The following is a 20,158-nucleotide window of genomic DNA, read 5'->3' as shown; positions in this document are numbered from 1 at the left end:
ATTTTAGGTTTGAAACTTAGTATTTCTTCCATAATGTTATTGTAGCTTCTCCAATTTGACTCCAGTGCATTCTAGTATGTTTTAATTAAGTTTTTACTCATCAACAGTTCAATTCTTTTCCAGCAACTCCATTTCGGTGATTTCTTGCCCATTTTTCGAGCTAGCTCAACCATTCTACCTATATATATGCAACATTCTATATTAGTGATAATGCTTTCTTTGGATTATTAACCAAAATGTACTCAAAGCACATCAACTATTTTCAGCTATTATTTCTAGTACAGGTTCATCCTGTCCAAAAAAGAGCAAGCTCTTCCTTTAACAAAGTGAACTGCTAGTTCAGTTCATCCACAACAACAACAAAAATAGCATCCAGAATGTTACAGGCTGCTGTGCTGAAGTATAGGGTAAAAAAGTAACACAGGTGCTATACTGAAATAATATAATGTGTGATTGACAGAATGTGGAAAGGTGAAGCTTTCCCAATTATTGTATTACCCTGTTTGATTTCTGCCTTCCACACAGCTGATAAGGACAAGTCATCATTTATTTTCTTCCTGTATTTCTCACTGCAAAGTGCTCCTGTTGGAAGAGTGTGAATCTCCCCTGGAGGAAAAATACATTGCTTCTTTCTGATTGCTTAGCAACAGTGATTAAGTGACTAAGCAACCTTAGGAACAGCAGCGCCTCCATATTTGCCTAAATAAGTTTTAGAGAGTTGCCTCCACATTTTGCTTTCTAACATTCTTTAAAGATGCCTGATTGACTTTTCTTTTTTTAAAAATGTAAACTAGGAGTTCAGGCCTCCTGTTGGGGGTGAGGAGGGACTGAACATAAAGATTGATTAACTAGAAATCCTTTAAAATTCTATCCTAAAACAAACTTAATTCACCTTTAGTTCACCCAGCAACTAGCTCAGTGAACTTCATTCACATGGGCAGCCCAAGAGATGGGCAAATGCTGCCCCAAAGAAGCTCTCCTTCCCACTTGCCTCATTCCACCCTCGCAGTTGCTGGACTATGGTCATTAACACATATTGTCTGTGGCTGCTCTCAGACTTTGAAACTCCCACCCTAGAAAAAGTTAAGACTGGCTCCCTCCTTGTTGTGCTTCTGCTGGCAGGTAAAGATAATCTTGTTCCAATAGACGTTGGGGAACTGACTGCTTTTAATGAAAGAGCTGGTGCCATGTCGTGCTTGGGGTATGTGTGTGTGTGTGTGTGTGTGTGTGTGTGTGTGAACATATACCGTACTTACCTGAGTGTAATGTACACATTTTTGGCCAAATTACATCGTAAAAATTAGGGTGTGCATAAAATTTGATGGCACATTTACATTTGCCAGCGAATACTTTTTTGGTTTCAAGGTTTTGAAAATTGAGGTGCCCATTAGATTCTTGTACATGCGGTATATTTCTATTAATGTTTAATCTTTTTAATGATAAGAAATATTTTTAGCTGTTCCTATTTTGTTTGTAAACCACTGTGAGTCCCTGTCAGGGGAAAAGTTGGGGTATAAATAAAAGAATAAGGAGGAGGAGGAGGAGGAGGAGGAGGAGGAGGAGGAGGAGGAGGAGGAGGAGGAGGAGGAGGAGGAGGAGATTACTGTATTATTAATAATATACCATTACTTTTCTTTCTGCAATCTTAACATTTAGGACACAACCGTGTCACCCCTGTTCACTGATAGCCAGAAAGTGACTTGTGTTCTGCTATGATGCAAAAGAGGATTTACAAGAAGTCTGTCTGATCCCTGCTCAAACAGTTCACAGCAAAACAGGAGGGGGGGGAGTTAAGGTCTCCTATTTGGGGAAAGGATGTGGAAGAGATTCTTTCATTTTCTACAAGTACTCTTCTGCCAATAGGGAAGAATTCTGTCCCACACAGAATTGTCTCCTTTTGTCTGCTCTGTAGAATATACGGCTTATAAAAATCCAGCTCAATAGATTAACATACAGTACTTTGTTTGTCAGTAATTTTCATCAGAATAATTTGCAACATGTTTCACACGCAGTTCTGTTCATTGGTTCATTTGGCCTTTACATGGACAGGGCTTCAATAGAGGGTTCCGGTTTCCGCCGGCAGGAATGGCGGACCTGTTTTCCATCTCTCTGACCTTCGTAAGGAATTTGGCGGTTGCTAGGGGAGTAAATGGCAACCCCCTACCCTCTCCGGGGGTTACGGAGAGGGGCCGCTGGCCCGCGATGCCCCCAGACCCACTCCGACTGTTTTTGGAGTGGGGGGAGCTTGGGCTGAGCACTTACGAGGGCCAGGACTCCCGGACGCTAATCTGCATGGCGGGGATTTCCATGGTTAAAGAAGATAATTAGGCTTAAATCTATGGACATACTTCAGAAGGAGGGGAAGAAGCGCTGTTTACTGCTGAGAAATTTATGCTGCTGAGGGAGAGGAGTCAAAGGCTGTATTTCATCTGAAAGAAGGATTGATGGGGACGGAGCGATAAGGGAAGTGAGTCCTTTTTTATTTTTTTTCATATGAGTTACTTCGTACCTTCCCAGACGCGATGTCCTGGTTTGTTTGGAGTGAAAGAGAAGCAAAAGACTGTGTGAGTTGAACTTTATAAACTGTTGTTACTGAGCATATTTTTTAAAGATGTGGAGTTGCCGACGAGAAAAGCCCCCCTCTAGTTGGACGGAAGGAGTCCTGGACGCGTTCGGAGGATTTATGAGCTGTGACGCACTTTGAATTGGAGCAGCGACCTGAAGCTAAGTTCAGCTATAGGGCAAGGAGATCCATTAATTTACCAAGAGTCTATGGTTTGATGTTTGGGTCTTCTGCCTGGAAAAGCTGTAAATTTTATAAAGATCGTTAATCTACCCGGTTATGAGAGAAAACGAAAGTGTTTTGAGTTTTTTTAAGATGGCGCTGCTTCGTGTTGACGCAACAGGGAGCTCCAGACCAAGAAGATTTATGGGGAGGCTGGACTGATTAACCCACACAGGAGAAAGAACATTTGTGAAACCTTGTTTGATATTTATCTCAGCAGCTGGGAAACAATCGGTTGAAAGTGGAAAACATCTATGTGACTATAAGGGAAAGATTCGGATTATTATGAACTTGGAGAGACGATTTGAACTTTAGAAAAAAGACGGCAGTGGACGGTTGCGAGGAATCCCCAATTTCTTGAAGCATGGGAACCCCAAAAAAAATTTTTAGATGATTTGGCATAATATTCGGTTTGATTGATATATATGTGTATAATTTGAAATAACGAATGTGATATAATTGGTTTTAATTGGAAAATTAATAAAAATATATTTTTTTAAAAAAAGACAGGGCTTCAATAGAGGGGGCAAGTTTTAATGGAAGGTCAGCAATCATGCAACCTAGAATGTCCACAGTTGCTCACATTATTCATATACAGTTGTTGGGACAACAAAGTAATGATCTTTGTTTAGCATAATAAATTAAAAGTTCACAAAAACACTACTACAGGAGGAAATATAGAAATATTAAAACTAAATTTGGAACATTTTAAATAAAAATCCTAACATGATAAATCATAATTACTGTAATATGAGGCAGACCTTTCTAAAGCTGGGTAAGGCACAAACTCCTCCTTTCTCCAGCTCAGTTAACAGTTGCAGTCTTGCAGCCACAAACCTTTGGCTAAGACACTACAGTCGATTCACATTTCATTTAACAATTTCCCAAAGTTGAGCTTTTAACTACTGTTTAGCTTTCATTTGCTGTGATACTTAATTTCCCGCAGGATATGTGCTGGGCCTCCACTAGACAGTGAAATATCCCATACTCTCATTTGGAAGGTCCTCCGCTAGATTTTAAATATGAGTGGGATGACTGTGGTTCATGAGGAAGAAGGAAAAATGTCCTCCATGCTGCAATGCACGTCTTCATTATTACTTTACACACCCGAGTTTCAAGCGTGGACACTGTAAGCACAATTAGGACTAAATATTCCTTACTGAATAAATACGTTGTGCAAAATATTTGAGCCATTTTAAGTATGAAGATGCCCAGCATTAGCTTGACTGGCAAACTGAGTCTGCAACTTCAGGATACTTTATATTCCCACAACAGTTTGGTTATTCTGCCCTAAATTTATTCAGGATTCGAACCGCCTCTGTTGCCCTAGTCAACAAGATCTATGTTACTAAATGTACTTATTGCTCACTCTTCAAATGAAACTTTCAGAGAAGCCTACAAAAAATAAATCACCAAGCAATACAATCACCAAAAAAAACACAGAAACACAGCAGGTGAGCAGAATATCATATATCCACACTAAAACAACTAAAAGCATGAACAAATAAAAAGGTTTTTAATCCAGCACTGAAAAGGAAACACAGACCAAGGCAGGGGGGCATTGTCTGCCAGTGAGATGGCAACTTAACCTCATAGCTCTCTTACCCATATGCATAAAAGAATTTTTGGGTCATATATGCAGTAGCTATGAGAAGTGGGGGCCTTGCCTACAGATGGAAGGTCCCATTTCAGGTGATGGCTAAATAAAGAAAAATGCTGATATCATCAACATGAGTCAAATAAGTACTGGGGAACCTTTATGCCCATCTCCTCAGACTTGCCATTATAGAATGGCATGCTCTCAAAAGAAAACGTTCCTGAAAAATCTCTCCCCCACTGACATGTCCAGCTTGCTAATGTATTTTTGAAGTTGCAGAGAGCCAGTGCAATGAAGTAGTAGATAGAATGCTGCATTTTTACCACATTCCTTCTTGACAAGGGAGCTCTTTTGAGTGGTTATGCTATATAAAGATAAAAGTTGACCATATGTTGTACACTTCCTGCAGATTAGCAAATGAGTGACAATACACTGCACACCACATTTTGCTAAAAGAAATTCCCTTATCTCAACATTTTGAAACCACATTGGTATCCGGTTTTCTGATATATCTGCTCCCACCCCGTTAAAGAACCCAGAGAATGCATTAATTTCCCAACTTGCAAAGCCTCCTAAGAGGCCAACAAGGCTAAATGTAACATTCTTTATCATTTAAGCTAATGGTGAAATCCAAAGTTTTTCTTTTGATTTATCTCATTTAGGAATTAACTTCCGATCCATTTTCTCTATGGTTTACAGTCTAGAGTAGCACTTCGGGGGAAATGGAAGATTTAAGTGCCCTAGTTAGTATTTATTTCAAAAGACTGGGGGGAAAACCAACCAGAATAATTGTTTTGGCTTCCAATATGTTAATAACAGACAAAGTTCCCTCATCTACCTAGAGCCTCCATAGCCACGAAGTTGTCAGATGTGTGTGTGGGGGGAATCCAATGTAGCTGAATGGTTACGCTAGATATCCTCCTCTGAGATGTAGACAGGGGGCTACTGTTGTTTTTCAGGAAATCTTTCATTGCAGCAATTCTTAGTGACAAGGGAAGTAAATATTACACTTTTAGAAATAATATGTGAACCAAAACATGGCCAACCTTCAAAATTTGCATTTTCTGGTGCAGTTCTCCAGCCAAGTAATATGTAAAAAATGTGTATACTGGAGTAAATTTGGCCACAACGTTCCATGCCCATCAGTGAGGTATCTGGCACAAATTTTTTTCCAAAAAAGCAAACCTTTCATACCTAAAATAATGATTAAACACCAAATAAAGTGGCCCAATTTTGTGCCCAAATTAGACGTCACCAGCAGAAGCTCTGAAGACTCCAGCAGCATCCAATAGAAAGGCAGATCGCCCACTGCTGCCTCAAAAGCCACGCCACCAGATGACATCACAAAATTCCACAGCAACCAACTGAAAACAGGCCTTTTACAGCAACAAGGCCCAACATTGCCAAGTGGAGGTAGGGGTCTGCCTGGGGTGGGGGGCCGAATAGGGGGCAGGGATAGGTAATGGGTCAGAACAGGGTGGGGGGGAGACACAGGGATGAAACCTGCCCTCTCCACAGTATCTCGCCTCGGCTTTGCAGACTAGGCTGAGTGGACTCAGGGGCCTGCCAGGGGGTGGGGTGGGGCGAATAGGCCGCAGCATAGAATCAACTGAATATGGGCCTTTTACAGGGCCGTGCCTTTGGGTAGAATATAAATGTTATTTCACACACATGGGAAGGGGAGTCAGGGTTGGGACAGGGAATTTTTTTACAGAACACGCACATTGGTGGAATTATTAATAATAATTATTTATTATTATGGAATTATTGTGTGCAAAATGAATGGGTCACAGGGATAACCCGGGTTGGGGGGGGGGGTTGGATAGAGGAAAGGAGGGAAATCACAGGGGTAAGTGGGGGGGTTAGGGGGAGGAGAGGGGGGAATCACAGGGGTAAGCCGGGGGTGGGGGGAAGAGGGGGCATAATAGGTCATGGATCAGGACAGAGTTGGGGGATTCACAGGGATGAGGGAGCGGGATGAGGGGGGAATCACAGGGATAAGCCAGGGGGGTGAGTGGAGGATTAGGGGAATCACAGGGATACATCATGGATCGGCACAGGGTAGGGGAAATCACACAAATAACCCACAGCAACGCATGGCAGGGCCAGCTAGTAAATGCATATATTAGTAAAAAATGTTTTAGGGAAATTGCTTTGAATTCTACCAGGGAAAACTGCTCCCCCCCCAAAGAGTATGCAGTCGTACCTTGGAAGTCGAACGGAATCCATTCCGGAAGTCCTTTCGACTTCCAAAACGTTCAAAAACCAAAGAGTGGCCGCGGAAGCCCCATCAGACGTTCGGCTTCCCAAAATCGTTCGAAAACTAGAACATTCACTTCCGGGTTTCGATTGTTTGGGAGCCAATTTGTTCAGGAGCCAAGATGTTCGAAAGCCAAGGTACGACTGTATTAGGCAAAACGGCATGTAAAAATGTGTGCATTGTGAGAAATACACACTAAAGTGCTGATTACTTTTCATGAGGACATTTTAAAAAACAATTCAGCGAACGATGTGGAAATGTGTAGAACACAACTGGAAAAATGAGAAACTAAGACAGATTTCCCTGTCCCCTGGAGATGTCCTTGGGTAATGACACCTGGCAATGAGCAACTCCACTGGGAGCCTACTTCAGAGACAAGCAGGCTTATCTGAGTATGAGGCCTACAGAGCGGAAGGGAGAAAACATCAGTTATTAATAATACTGGACAACAGTAATTCAATTTGATGAAATCACAGGTACCCTGAAACTAAAGAGAGCAGGATGAAGTTTTAAGTTAGCAAACTAAAACTGGGAGGAAAACAACAACTGGAAATGTATATAGGACAGGCATCCCCAAACTGCGGCCCTCCAGATGTTTTGGCCTACAACTCCCATGATCCCTAGCTAACAAGACCAGTGGTCAGGGATGATGGGAATTGTAGTCCAAAACATCTGGAGGCCCGAAGTTTGGGGGTGCCTGATATAGGACAACAAACAGCACACATGCAGCAGCAGCAGCAGCAGCAGGGGTGGCGTAATGTAAAAGTTAGCCCAAATCCAAGGAAAAATAAGTGAAATCAAACGTGTTCTGTTGGAAAACAGATAGGGATTAGAATAAAAAGCACATAAATAAATCACATTAAGAGCCCTTCAACTGAACAGGACAAACTGTAGAACATAGCTGCCAAGTTTTCCCTTTTCTCGCGAGGAAGCCTATTCAGCATAAGGGAAAATCCCTTAAAAAAGGGATAACTTGGCAGCTATGCTGTAGAATGACCCAAAGCTTTTTGCAAGCTAAGAACAAAACTAACATAATCCTGGGGGGGGGGGGGGAGAGATAGAAAGAAAAACAGCAGAATAAAAATAAATGGATTGCTTTTGCTTTTCTCTTTTAAAAAGATGCAGTAGCTGCTTTATTTTAAATTGCAAAATGTTGAAATTTTGGGCACCCAAGCCAACAGAGCAACTTGGGACTTTAAAAGAGTCCCTGATTTGAGATGCCTTGTTAACAGCATGAGCTGACCTGGACAATGTAAAACCTCACCTCAATCATGCCTCTTCTTGTAATTTGGGCTGCACAGAGAGCCTACACAAATCTCTAACACACACACACACACACACACACACACACACACACACACAAAATGTACTTTTATTGTGGAATTAATAATGTGAAAGTCATTGTAAAAAAGCATCTGTCTCAATTTACTAGTGGGAAACACTGAAGCTGAGAGGGCAAGCCCAAGACTGAGTGAATCTATAGCAAAAAAATTTTTTACTAACCACCGACTACCGTATCAATGGCTGTTCACAAACACCACTTCCTTCATCCCTACTTTCCCATTTTACTGCTAGTCAAGGCTGACTTGCCTAAGTCAATCAGTCCATCCATTATTTACTTAAATCATTTTCCTTAACTTCAATTGAAAACGCTCCCAGAATGGTTCTACTGATGAATAAAAAATAAGACAGCCCCAGCCTTCAGACTTATAGTTTAAAACACAAAAGGGGAAAGGGATGGGGAGAGAGGAGGAAGAAAGCAGACACCAGTTCTTAAAGTTACAGCGTAATCATTATTCATTCACACAGCTTCCTTACAGTCAGGCGGTTCAGATCAGATATACAGTGATACCTTGGGTTACAAACACTTCGGGTTACAGACTCCGCTAACCTGGAAGTAGTACATTGGGTTCAGAACTTTACCTCAGGATGAGAACAGAAATCGCAGGGCGGCGGGGCGGTGGCAGCGGGAGGCCCCATTAGCTAAAGTGGTACCTCAGGTTAAGAACAGACCTTCCAGAGCGAATTAAGTCCGTAACCAGAGGTACCACAGTACATAGCACAGAAGCAATAGTCAATACAACAGACAAATCATTTTGCCCTATCAAACAAAACAAAACCCACAGAAACATATACTGAATGACTTCATGAGTAGTAGAGCAGGCACATGACATTTTCACTGCAGTGGAACAGCACAGAAAATCACACACTGCATTCTCAAATGTAAAATAATGCATAACTGTCATCTGGTATTATCATTGGTTGCAGTTTGCAGTTCATTTCTCTGCATGTTACTCACAATTAAGTCCTACTATATTGAGTGGAAGTTGGGATATGAATAAGATTTGGGGTCCAGGAATATTAAGCTACCTCAGCCTGTTTCAAGAGTGTTGGGCTGTAATCCTAAGCAGATGCTCTAGCAAATAAGCTCCATTTAAATTAGTGGGATTTATAGGCAAACACACTCAGGTTAGCATAGAATTAACTGGTGTCAGGCATCCGAAGCAGAGCATGGTGCTCAATCATGCCTGAACCAGTCCAGTTCCTTTCTTTTGTAAATTAAGCAATGTGATGGAATAATCTGTTTCTTTAGCTCTTTACTTTCTGTTCTCTTTAAACTAAAAATCCATATATGCTGAATACATTCCATATTTCTGAATAATCTTTACCTAGTTCTCCACATACCTATTTGTGTCTTACTTCCTTTTAATAACTTCTCTCTCTCTCTCTCTCTCTCTCTCTCTCTCTCTCTCTCTCTCTCTCTCTCTCTCTCTCTCTCACACACACACACACACACACACACACACACACACACACACACACAGCTCCTTCCTTCCCCCGTTCCCATCTGTGCTTCTCTGAACCCTTTACTAAGATTGCAGGATTTCTTAAGATCTTTTTGTCTCTGTGCCATATCTTATGTTTGACTCCTTTTTACAGACTCAAAGAGTCCAAAGTAGTTTGCAGCTCTTTAAAGTAACTCTGTAAGGTGACTTGCTGCACCATGCTTAACAGCAGCATTTGAAGAATCACACCAGCTGCCAAGGAAAAGGAACAATGCTGGCTGGGAGGTAGCTAATAAAAGACAGCCATCTTAAAAGATGCATTAACTCTCTGCATCTTTGTGGGAAGGCATTCCAGGATTCTTTTTAAACATGTTTCACTCAATGTTATTTTTTATTTAGAAATGTAGCTATTGTAAAAAAAAAATTAAAAATGTCACAATTCAGTGGTGCGCACACACCTTCTCTCACATTTTGCTGCCTATTTTGGGAAGACTCTAGCATACTAAAATCTCTAGGTAGGATGTGAAATTTCACTAGGGCAACATCTTCTACCAAGCATTTACAGTCAAACCTCGTTCTGCGTCCACCTCTGCTTGCGAGCGCTTTGGCGAACGTTCACGGCAAACCCGGAAGTACCGGAATGGGTTACTTCCGGGTTCGCTGCACACACATGCACAGACGTGGCGCTTTGATGTGTGTCATTTTCGGGTTGCGGCAGGGCCTCCGGAACAGATCCCCACCGTAACCTGAGGTTCCACTGTACTGGTCTCTCTGGGATGCTGGAACCAAGAGCCCATCACAGCAAGGCAAATAAGAGGGGTAAGGCTATAGCTTACCGGGCAAGGCCCTCTCAGTGCTTGGGCTCTGAGATGCTTTCCCTTGAGATCTTGTGAGGCTGTACCAAGTAGAGTCATGCCTCATGTTGTGTCCGCTTCAGGTTACGTGTTTTCATGCTGTGTCCTGCGGCAACCCGGAAGTACCAGAATGGGTTACTTCCGGGTTTCGGCGCATGCACAGAAGCGCTAAATCACGCTGTGCATGTGCGCAGACACGGCACTTCGGCTTGCGTCAGGTCCATGTTACGGACGGGCCTCCGGAACGGATCTCGTCCGTAACATGAGGTTCCACTGTAAACTGAAGTATTCGAGCCACCTTGGGCCTTTTGGTTCATTATATTGTCGAGGGTTAAATTAATAGGCTTCCAAAGACCTTCTTTTGAATATCTCAGGACTACTTCAAATATAATACAGAGAAATGTTCCATTGTTGATCAGATAAAATCTTCATGATATGAAAGCAAAGGCAAAATGTAAGACTATAAGTAAAACATAATCTGCTTATTTGGCATTTTCTTCCATTAATTCTCTCTATAAAAACGTTACAAATTTATTGTGAAAACACAACAGTATGAAAAGAATCCTGTTTGGGGCAGGGAAGGCAGCATGCAGCAATAATCTTCAAATTAAGAAACTAGGGTCAACATTTTCACTACAATAATTGAAATATTGCCTCTGCAACAAAGGACTTAACTATTCTGGAGTGCAATGAGAAACTACAGTGTGTGAGAATAAAAAGAAAAATTAAGACCAGAGATCTTGGTTTTAATTTCAAAATGCTAAGTATGAATGGCAACACGAAGTTACTCTCCCCCTCTCCTACCTGAGGTTTCTGAGGACAAACCCTATTTCATCACAGGAGAAAATAGCACATACCTCATATGGAATGTTCCACAACAGGGAGTGGAGAGAGGTGGTGGGAAGAAAGAAAAACAAACCTTTTATGTCAAAATAATTCCCTTTGGTGAGTTTTGGCTTCCAGTGTTCTCAATAGAAATCCTAAAAAGCCTATTTTCTTCTATTTTTTTCTTTCATCATCTGCAAACACGCGTATGTAAACATGCTGCAAACTTCCCCAGCAAGTCAGATTCTTTGCTCCCTCCTCTCCAATGAACTGCAGTGCTTTTTGAAGAGAAGGGAGGGGTGAGAGGAGAAGGAGGGAGTCAAGTTCCCCTGAAAGATATCCTAACATATGGAACTGCATTGCTGACACATAAACAGCTCTCTCCATGACTCTCCCACATGCTTTGTGACTTTGCCATTTATTTTTATCTTATTCCAAAATGCTTCTTCAAGTAATATTAACCTTCCAGGTCTCAAACGGGATTAGGAATGCATCCTTACACATAGCCTGTACTAAACTGCGACAATTGGTTTTCAACATTTTTTCACCAGCTAAATTGAAGTCCGTTAATTCTCCTAGGGGAAACCTCGGTGTTTGCCGTTGCCTCTTTTTCTGACCTTGTTCTCAGAACCCGCTTTAAACTGGAAAACTCTGTGTGACCACAACTTATCAAAGTATTTCATATTGTCAGTGTCCACATCACAAGAATACAATCTCCATGTAATACCTGTGCTTATAAGAGAAGTCAGCAGTCAAAATTTCAGAAAACAGCTAAAAATAGATCCTCCCCAACTCTTCAGATAAAAGTCTTGTCTGCCTGCATTGTGCTCCCTTTGTGCACAGCCTACATGAGGTTGCCAAGCAACTAGTCCAAGTTCAGAAGCAGCCAAGCAGCGAGCTGCAGCTAAATAAAGATTTAATGGAATTCTCACATCTGCAACAGCCTGCAGTCCCTCAAGATACTGAAGAAGTCAACTGATGAACAGAAGAGTCAAGGGACATATCAGGTTAAGTCGTGGAGGCCCTTTCTTTCTAACTATGCCATTTTCTGCAGACTACACGGAGATGCAAACATTTCATCAAAATCTGCAGAAAATCAAAACTAGCAAGTTAGGAAAATGTACGTTTTGACATGCAAATCCACAGCCATTTGCATTCTGCTATGCTAGGATTTCAAGCAAAACAGAAGGGAATCAAAAGCAGAACCTCAAAACAGACCCCACCACCAAGCTACACGTTACTTACCTGGATCTATAAGTCAAAGGAATCTCTGCAGATGCACGAATCACATGCTACAGCAACGCAGGGCAGCAACTGTGAAACACTTAAACACTATGAGAACATTGGAACCTTCCCTTTTGAGAATGGTAAATAAGAGCAGAGCCAGCAGCCACCTGTTAAATTTCTTTCATCTAAAGCAGGAGCAAGGAGACTCCTACAAAGAGGAAGAAGAGCAGGAACACTGAAAGTGCTACCATATCAGGTGAACAGCCTCTGGTTTCCTCTCCGCAGTTTCCTCACATTCACAGAGAAAGATGGCTGAAAATAGCTCACAGTGGATTGGGGTGGGGAGGGTGATGGTGGTTTAGGCTGCTAGCCTATGGCGTGAGTGCAGTCATAGGAGCTCGCAGAATTTAGATAGAGCTGGCATGTCATTATTATTGCACTTAATAATAACATTATCACTCCCTGGGCTTTTTTTTCCTAGAAAAAGAGGTGGTGGAACTTACTGAGCACCCACCCAAAGTTGTTGAGCTTTTCTTAGAGAAGCACCCACCTTCTCTTCACCCCCACTGCCACTTTTGGCGATGCTGCTGCTGACCTCCACCTCTGTTGCGCAGCCATGATCGCCGCAGCAACACGATCACCACGGCAATCTGATTGGCACACCGCACAGCCCCAGGCTCTATGCCGCCCACAGCCCCAACCTAAAGAGCTGCTGGAACGCACCAAAGAGCTCAGTTCTGGTGCGTCCTGGCTGAAAAAAAGCCCTGATCACTTATAATAGTAAATTCAGGGAGTGAGTGCTGACAGAAATGGAACCAAAATTAGGCCACAGAGAAATAAGAAAGAAGTGTTAGTATACCTGGGGGGAGCCCCCAAGGTTGGTGGAAGTGTTTTTCATCCAAAACGTAAGGGGGAGGGAAGGAGATCAATGGTGATTGATCATGCTCAGTAGCCATGGAAAGATCATGGACTGCATAAAAGGGGAGAGTGGCTAAAGGGGGAAATTGAGGGGAATGTCCCCTTTGAGCTCTTTACACGTTATAAAATCCTGAAGAATGCTTGGGTGGTTGGCTGGAAGCTTGAATAGGCATATTCATGCTAAAAGGTGAGAATACAGGTCATTGTTTTGATGCAAGTTCCAAAAAACGACAAGTATGTGCTGTGGTTAGGGAAGTTTTTAAGGATTGATGTTTTTATTGTTTTTAGATATGTTGTAAGCTGCCCAGAGTGGCTGGGGAAACTCAGCCAGATGGGTGGGGTGTTGTTGTTGTTGTTGTTTTATTTTAAAGAAAGCAATGTCTTGCCCCAAAGTACAAAATCTTTATCTCTGTGTCTGGGGGAAATGAGCTAAGGGAGCTATTTGACCCCAGATAGTAGTGCCCATAGTGCCTTTCCAAAATAAGGGTAAAGACAGAAAGAGGAGAAAGAAAAAAACAGGACTGCTGTTACCTGTAACTGATGCTTATCAAGTGGGTTTCCACATAGTCCAGCCCTACGAGCCATGCATACCAAGGTCAGCTGCATAGAGACTTCTAGAACCCTTCTACACGTGAGACACTTCCCTAGTGGCTTTGATGAAGAGTGGAGAAATACCACATCTCCTTTTCCAGTTCCTTTCTGAGCTCTGGAGAAAATCCACCAGTAGATAAATTAAGAAGCTACAGTGGGTCGCACAGAATAATATTCAGAACTCTCAGGTGGATGCCATCTGGACCTTGTGATACATCAGTTTTTATTTTGTCAACAAGGCCTAAAATGTCATCTCTTGTCACCGCTAGTTGCTTCTGTTCCTTCCTGTGAAAGTTAGTTCAGACACAGGGATCTACCCTATAGCTTCACTGTAAAGGCAGACTCAAAGAATGCATTCAGCTTCTCTGCAAAATTCTTATCTGCCTTTAGCACACCTTTGATCCCTTGTTATTCAAAGGTGCAACTGCCTTTCTAGCCGGTTTCCTGCTATTAATGTACAGTATTTAATTATTTTGTAGTTGGTCTTTATATTTCGAGCAATGGCTCTTTTCTAGCATCTCTTATTGTCTGTTTGCATTTCTTTTGCCAAATTCTGTGTTCCTTTTTGTTTATTTCTAAAATATTTACATACTGCTACTTCATTTTAAAAGAACCAAAGCGGTTTACATAAAGCTATACAATAAAAATAATTAAAATGAGACATTGAATAACTATTGTTGAAAGATGTTTTCTTCATTACCTGCATAGGCCTGGCGGAATAGAAACGTTTTCAGCAGGCCTTTAAAAGTTATCACATTTTTTTAAAAAACAACAACATTGGTACCTTGGTTGTTGAATGGCTTGGCTCCCGAACAAAGCGGCTCCCGAACGTTGCAAACCTGGAAGTGAGTGTTCCAGTTTTCAAACTTTTTCAGAAGCCGAACATCCAAAGCAGCTTCTGCTTGAGTGCAGGAAGCTCCTGCAGCCAATTGGAAGCCACGCCTTGGTTTCTGAATGGTTCCGGGAGTGGAATGGACTCCTGGAACGGATTAAGTTCGACAACCAAGGTACCACTGTATTTTGTACATGCATGTCTGCCTTACTGGGTTCTATTTAGGATAAATGGGTCTTCTTGGAATAAAATATAACAGAATAAACAAGACTTCAAACTATAATATCAGTTACTTCAGGCATTTCTTTAGAAAGTTATTCAATTAAAAGGTATCTGAAAAGCTAGTCAGGCTTTTTTCTTAATGTGTTCCAAAGCACAGTGATAGCTTGCTGCTGCATGATAGAATTAATGCTTTGAAAGGGAAACCTCTGGGTTGTTTATTGAAAAAAAACATGAGAACAAACATCTTATAAATCCATTATTGTAAACATTATTCCTGTAGCAGAAATTCCCTTTATGAAAGCAGTCCATGTTTTGTAGTTTTGACCCTTGTAATAACCCATGTATCCAATACAGGTGTTTTTCTTTCTCCTTTTTTTTTCTTCCCTTCAAAATGCATAACAATACCTTCACTGCACTTTTCTGAACTAGACCCCATTATTTCCTATTGAAGTTGTAACTGAAGTTGAACCACAGAGCACAAATAAGCTCTATAACATAACCTTTTAAATTCCAGGCAACACTCCCTTGTCCAAAGTGATTATAGCCCAGAAATCTCTGAAAGGGCGTAACCTGTTGCTGGAAAAGAAATATATTTGCAATTCAATTGGCTAGTAGTCAAAACCCTGCTTAGATGCAGAGGGGAGAATGAGATTACTCTTACCTACAGTCACCCCTGCTTCCAGTCGTCATATCTAGTTCTACAAATGTTTGAGACAGAAAGTATCTGCTTTGTTCAAAATGTATAGTCAGTATCAGTTTTAAAGGAAGCTTTTATAAATTTCTATTTCAATGGTGTTTAACCGTACTACATCTTAATTGTACAGTATTTACATAACAGCAAGTAGTTCATGCTGAGGGTATAAAGTACATAATGCTGATATTCAGCAAATCTTTTGGATAGTAAATAAGAAACTGAAATAACAGATTTACCAACAGATCCATTAGTTATATTATTTGGGTGCATTAAGGATTTGGAATTAGCAGATGACAGGGAACCGGTCCAACATTTATTGACAGCAGAATGAACAACTATTCATTCTAATTTAAGGAATCTGACACTGGGTGACTGGTTAATTGGAGTATGGCACATAGTATATATCAGGCATCCTCAAACTGCGACCCTCCAGATGTTTTGGCCTACAACTCCCATGATCCCTAGCTAACAGGACCAGTGGTTGGGGAAGATGGGAATTGTACTCCAAAACATCTGGAGGATCGAAGTTTGGGGATGCCTGGTATATATGGTCAATTGGACCAATATGCTTATAGAATTGGAGAGACTCTTACTGGTATAATATGATGCAGGAAAATACAAATCCACACATATCTGGGCAACATTGTGAAATATTTATTAATGTATTAAAATAACCAGTGTAAGTATTCTTACTTGTATCTCCTAGGAGATTATATATTCAATCTATACATTTAATTATTCACTTCTTTATCATTTATTTAGTCAAACTGTAAAGTATTTTGCTTTTATCTCTCCTTTGGGGCCCCTATACAACCAAATGTGATGTCTAATATTTATTTTTCATAGCCTTACAAAACTTCAATTATTTATGTCCAGGTGATTGGAGAGCTGTAACTCCACTATCTGTTGATTGGTCTGCAGCTGATAACCCGCTTGTCCTCCTATTCCATGTTGTCACTGGTGCTCCCAGCCGCACCAGCTGGCAAGGGGGCAGTGGCGTAGGGCAGAGCTCCTCAGCACTGCCCGCTGATAGGCTGGAACAAAGGAGCAATAGCTCAACAACCTAGCTGAGTGGCAGCCTCAGTGCCCCATAAGCATCAAGCATGGCAGAGAGGAGGATGGGGGATTGGTCAGGTGCAGGTATCTTTCTAAAGCCCATGCAGAAGGTGCCCTAACAACCGGCCATCGCCCAAATCCACTCCTCAGTCTGCTCACATAAATATTGGGAGATTTTCTGTGTGAGGGGAAGGGCCCACTTTTGGCAATCTTGTATTATAATAGAATGTAATATTCCTTGCTGCTATTCTACTACTTATAGGTATCAAGATAGTACGGTATCATAAAATAAAGATAAAATTGTTAAAACAATGCAGTTATACCTTAAAAGGCAACTGAAACAAAAGTGTCTTCAATTTCTGGTGGAAAAGGCACAGAGAAAGAGTCTCATGGATTATGACCCGGGGGGGGGGGCACTGTAGGGCTATGACACCACCAGCATTTCACACGCACCTATGGCTATCTTAAGACCTCTGAAGGCCTCTGAAGTTGACTTTAATTCCCAAGCAAGTCCATATAGGAGGAATTGATCCATAAGGCAAATTAGTCCTAAACCGTTTTACAGCCAACACTTCAATGTGCATTTTGAATTGAGCCCAGAAGAGGATAAAATGCTAACAAACTGACATACGATAGACAGTAATAATTTCCTGCCTGTAGGTGCCAGACAAAGGTCTGTCTATCATACTTTGGACTAATGAAGTTTCCAGGCCAACGCCACTAGTCAATCCTTGAAGCAACTGAAGGACCGATGACTGAAGCCAAATTCAACTTTTCCAGGAAAGATCACACACAGCCAGTATACCTACTGGAGTAGACAAAAAGGCACCCTAATGGCCACCCTCACCTAAGTATCCAGGAAAAATGACACAGTAAAGAATACTGCAAGACAGAAACCTGCTTCATCAGAAATGCCACTCCATCCAAGACAGGTTGAACATTTCACCTAGATCACCAGTATGTTTGAATACAAAGCACATTCATCTTGTTTGGATTCTGTTTCAGCTTGTTAATTCATATGACTTCATCCAGTGTTTTCACATAGATGGTAAAAATGTATGGAGTAGTGTGTATGGGGGTCCTGGGCTGCCCAGACAACAAGACCCCCTCCTGGCCTCGCTGATGTGGTCCAAAGGAAAGCAGAGCAATACGTTTCGCACCAGCTTGGCTGCAGGAATTGCCGGAAGGAGGTGTACAGGGCGCCATCCAATCATCTTAGAGACTCGACTTTGGATTTGTGTGGGGTTTACTCCTTAGCCTTTTCTTCTCCCACCAATATTCCACAAGACAGTGGAGGTTTAGGACCAGAGTTTTCCTTTTCCTAGATGGGCTATTTTCCCAGGTTGACGAGCTCCATCTGCCACTCACTTCTCTCTACAGAACATGCAAAAACTATCTTCTTGTCCATTGGACCCACTAGAGCCTGTCTTCACATGCAGGGGAAATCCCTAACTCACCAAGTGGTTGAGATCCATGACTACCCTCACCTGGTTTAGCTGGCCAGTTGAAGCCGTTTCCTGTGGTGTGGCTGCTGTTGCATGCTGACAGCTTCTAGGAGCCACAGGTGAGAGCGAAGTGCAGAGTGGGGACCAAAGGTGGACAAGCTACCCCAGAAGGAGCACAACATGTTCCCCCACCTCTGGCTGGGAAACAGGCAAATAAAACTGTTTTGTCTTTGCTTTCAGTAACAGTGTTTCACATCTGTAGCAGCCTGACCCGGAAGCCCCCAAGCAGCCCCTGTAACAACCTCCAACACCCAAGGCCACACAGGGAATGAGCAACACAATGTAACTTAAAAAGCAATTTTAAAAATGAATGCCATAACTTTTCCAAAACATTCTCCATGACATGAGCCAGCAGAGATATAATGCTGGCTGTAAAGTCATTTCAGTTCTGGAAAGCCTTAATTTAACAGCTAAGAACTCAAGCATCGAATACTGTAAACAACTGCCGCCAAAATTTAAACTGCCAGATTTGATAAGCACACAAAACCTGCAAGCTATTTATCAAGGTCTAAATGGTGTCTCTCTTCAAACGCAGTAAGGGCTTTGCATGCATGCTTACCAGGGCAGTAGGCATCAAGGTCCAGTTTTGGTGCAGAAGTGAGAGTTGGTGAGCCAAGCTCAGATTCTGGAATTCGAGGGCTCTCAACAAATTTTGCCTTCCTTAGAGGAGCTTAAGAAGAAGGGAAACACAAAGAAAGGTAATGAGCAAGTGAACAGTAAATAACACATGGAAGCATTTAGCTAAACAAACTATGTCAGGCCCAGATCATGTTCCCTTTTGTAAAAACAAAAAAGGGAACTCTACATTTCTCAGAAAAGAGGTGGATCATATTAAAAATGCAAATTTCCACGCTGTCTTTTGAGAAAACTTATGTGAAGAAACCACCTCCAGGTGAAATAAAAACAGTTAATGGCACAACCCTATAAATATTTACTCAGGAGCAAATTCCACTCTGTCCCATAGGGTTTACGCCAATATAAGTATGGTTAGAATTGCATACGAAAGGTTATGTCTCCTGGACAGATTATGCACATGCACAAGTGATGGGAATGATTCACCCTCCATTGTAATCTAAATGAACCATATTTCACTGCCCATTCTATAAGCCCCTTTGAACAAAAGAACTATACACCAGACTTCCAGTTACAGCTTCCGCACAATCCTAAGGGCTCACAAATAAAAAACTGTGCAAATAATACCATCAACTTCTGCTTACTGAATGGTGGCCTTATGAGACTGTACTCTGATGTTCTAGACAGACTTTAGCTTTTTCAGATAACAGAAGACAGTATAACTGAGCCACATTAATGTGTGAAATGAAAGCAATCTCTTCCTGAAGGACATGCAAAAACCCACACAACCTATTTGGCCAAAGAAACTAGAAGGGTTTAAAAAAGTATCTGAACAAATGTTCTAAAACCAACGTTGAAGAGCTTTCAAGCATCTGAAAAGTTACCATCTTTATAGCAAGCCAGCGGCTACCTAGCCTGACACCATCTTCCCAGGAGAAAGTTTATGCAAAGGAAAACAGCATGTGCAAATTTCAATTTATGAAGAATAAACAATCTTCACATTTAGTGAAGATTAATTTGCTATGATTAAATTATGGGAAAATCTGTTTCCTAAAAAAAAGAAGAATTAAATCATTCACCTCTTTGAATTAAAGCAAGGAAGCAATGTGGGAGGCAGCCTATCATGTGAACTTGCATGCCAAAGAAGGTAGCTCAAGTATTTAAACAGATTCTACTTCATCACAGGTTGAAGATGCAAGCCTCCCAAAGGCTGACTTACACATTTGTGTGGGTAGAGAACAGATTTCTAGAACAATTTTTTAGAGCTTCATAATTACTGTTTAAAACATGTCAACCATGAAAGAAATGGTGCTGATTGCTGAATTCAGATTGAAGATATTTATAACTAAGTTACTATGTTGATGGTACATAAAATCATAACTAAATTACTCCATTGCTTTATAATACACAAATTATTTCATAAAGCAACCATC

At 41.5% G+C, this 20,158-nt stretch overlaps 1 protein-coding gene across 14 annotated transcripts in view; it reads right to left on the bottom strand.

The window, feature by feature from the left end:
- Nucleotides 1–20,158, bottom strand: part of TANC2 (tetratricopeptide repeat, ankyrin repeat and coiled-coil containing 2) — a 196,449-nt gene that overhangs the window by 64,241 nt on the left and 112,050 nt on the right. For 10 of the 14 annotated variants that reach the window (XM_035136412.2, XM_035136410.2, XM_035136417.2 and 7 more), the window contains one exon: nt 18,712–18,822. In XM_035136412.2, coding sequence (XP_034992303.2) covers nt 18,712–18,822 — 111 coding nt within the window. Of the gene's footprint in view, nt 1–11,139; nt 18,823–20,158 lie in introns of all 14 variants that reach the window. The other 4 variants (XM_060282291.1, XM_060282289.1, XM_060282290.1 and 1 more) reach the window with 3 other exon arrangements.

Source organism: Zootoca vivipara, chromosome 13 (assembly GCF_963506605.1).
Source record: "Zootoca vivipara chromosome 13, rZooViv1.1, whole genome shotgun sequence".
In the NCBI taxonomy this organism is placed as follows: domain Eukaryota; kingdom Metazoa; phylum Chordata; class Lepidosauria; order Squamata; family Lacertidae; genus Zootoca; species Zootoca vivipara.
This window is presented reverse-complemented; position numbering and strand designations above follow the sequence as displayed.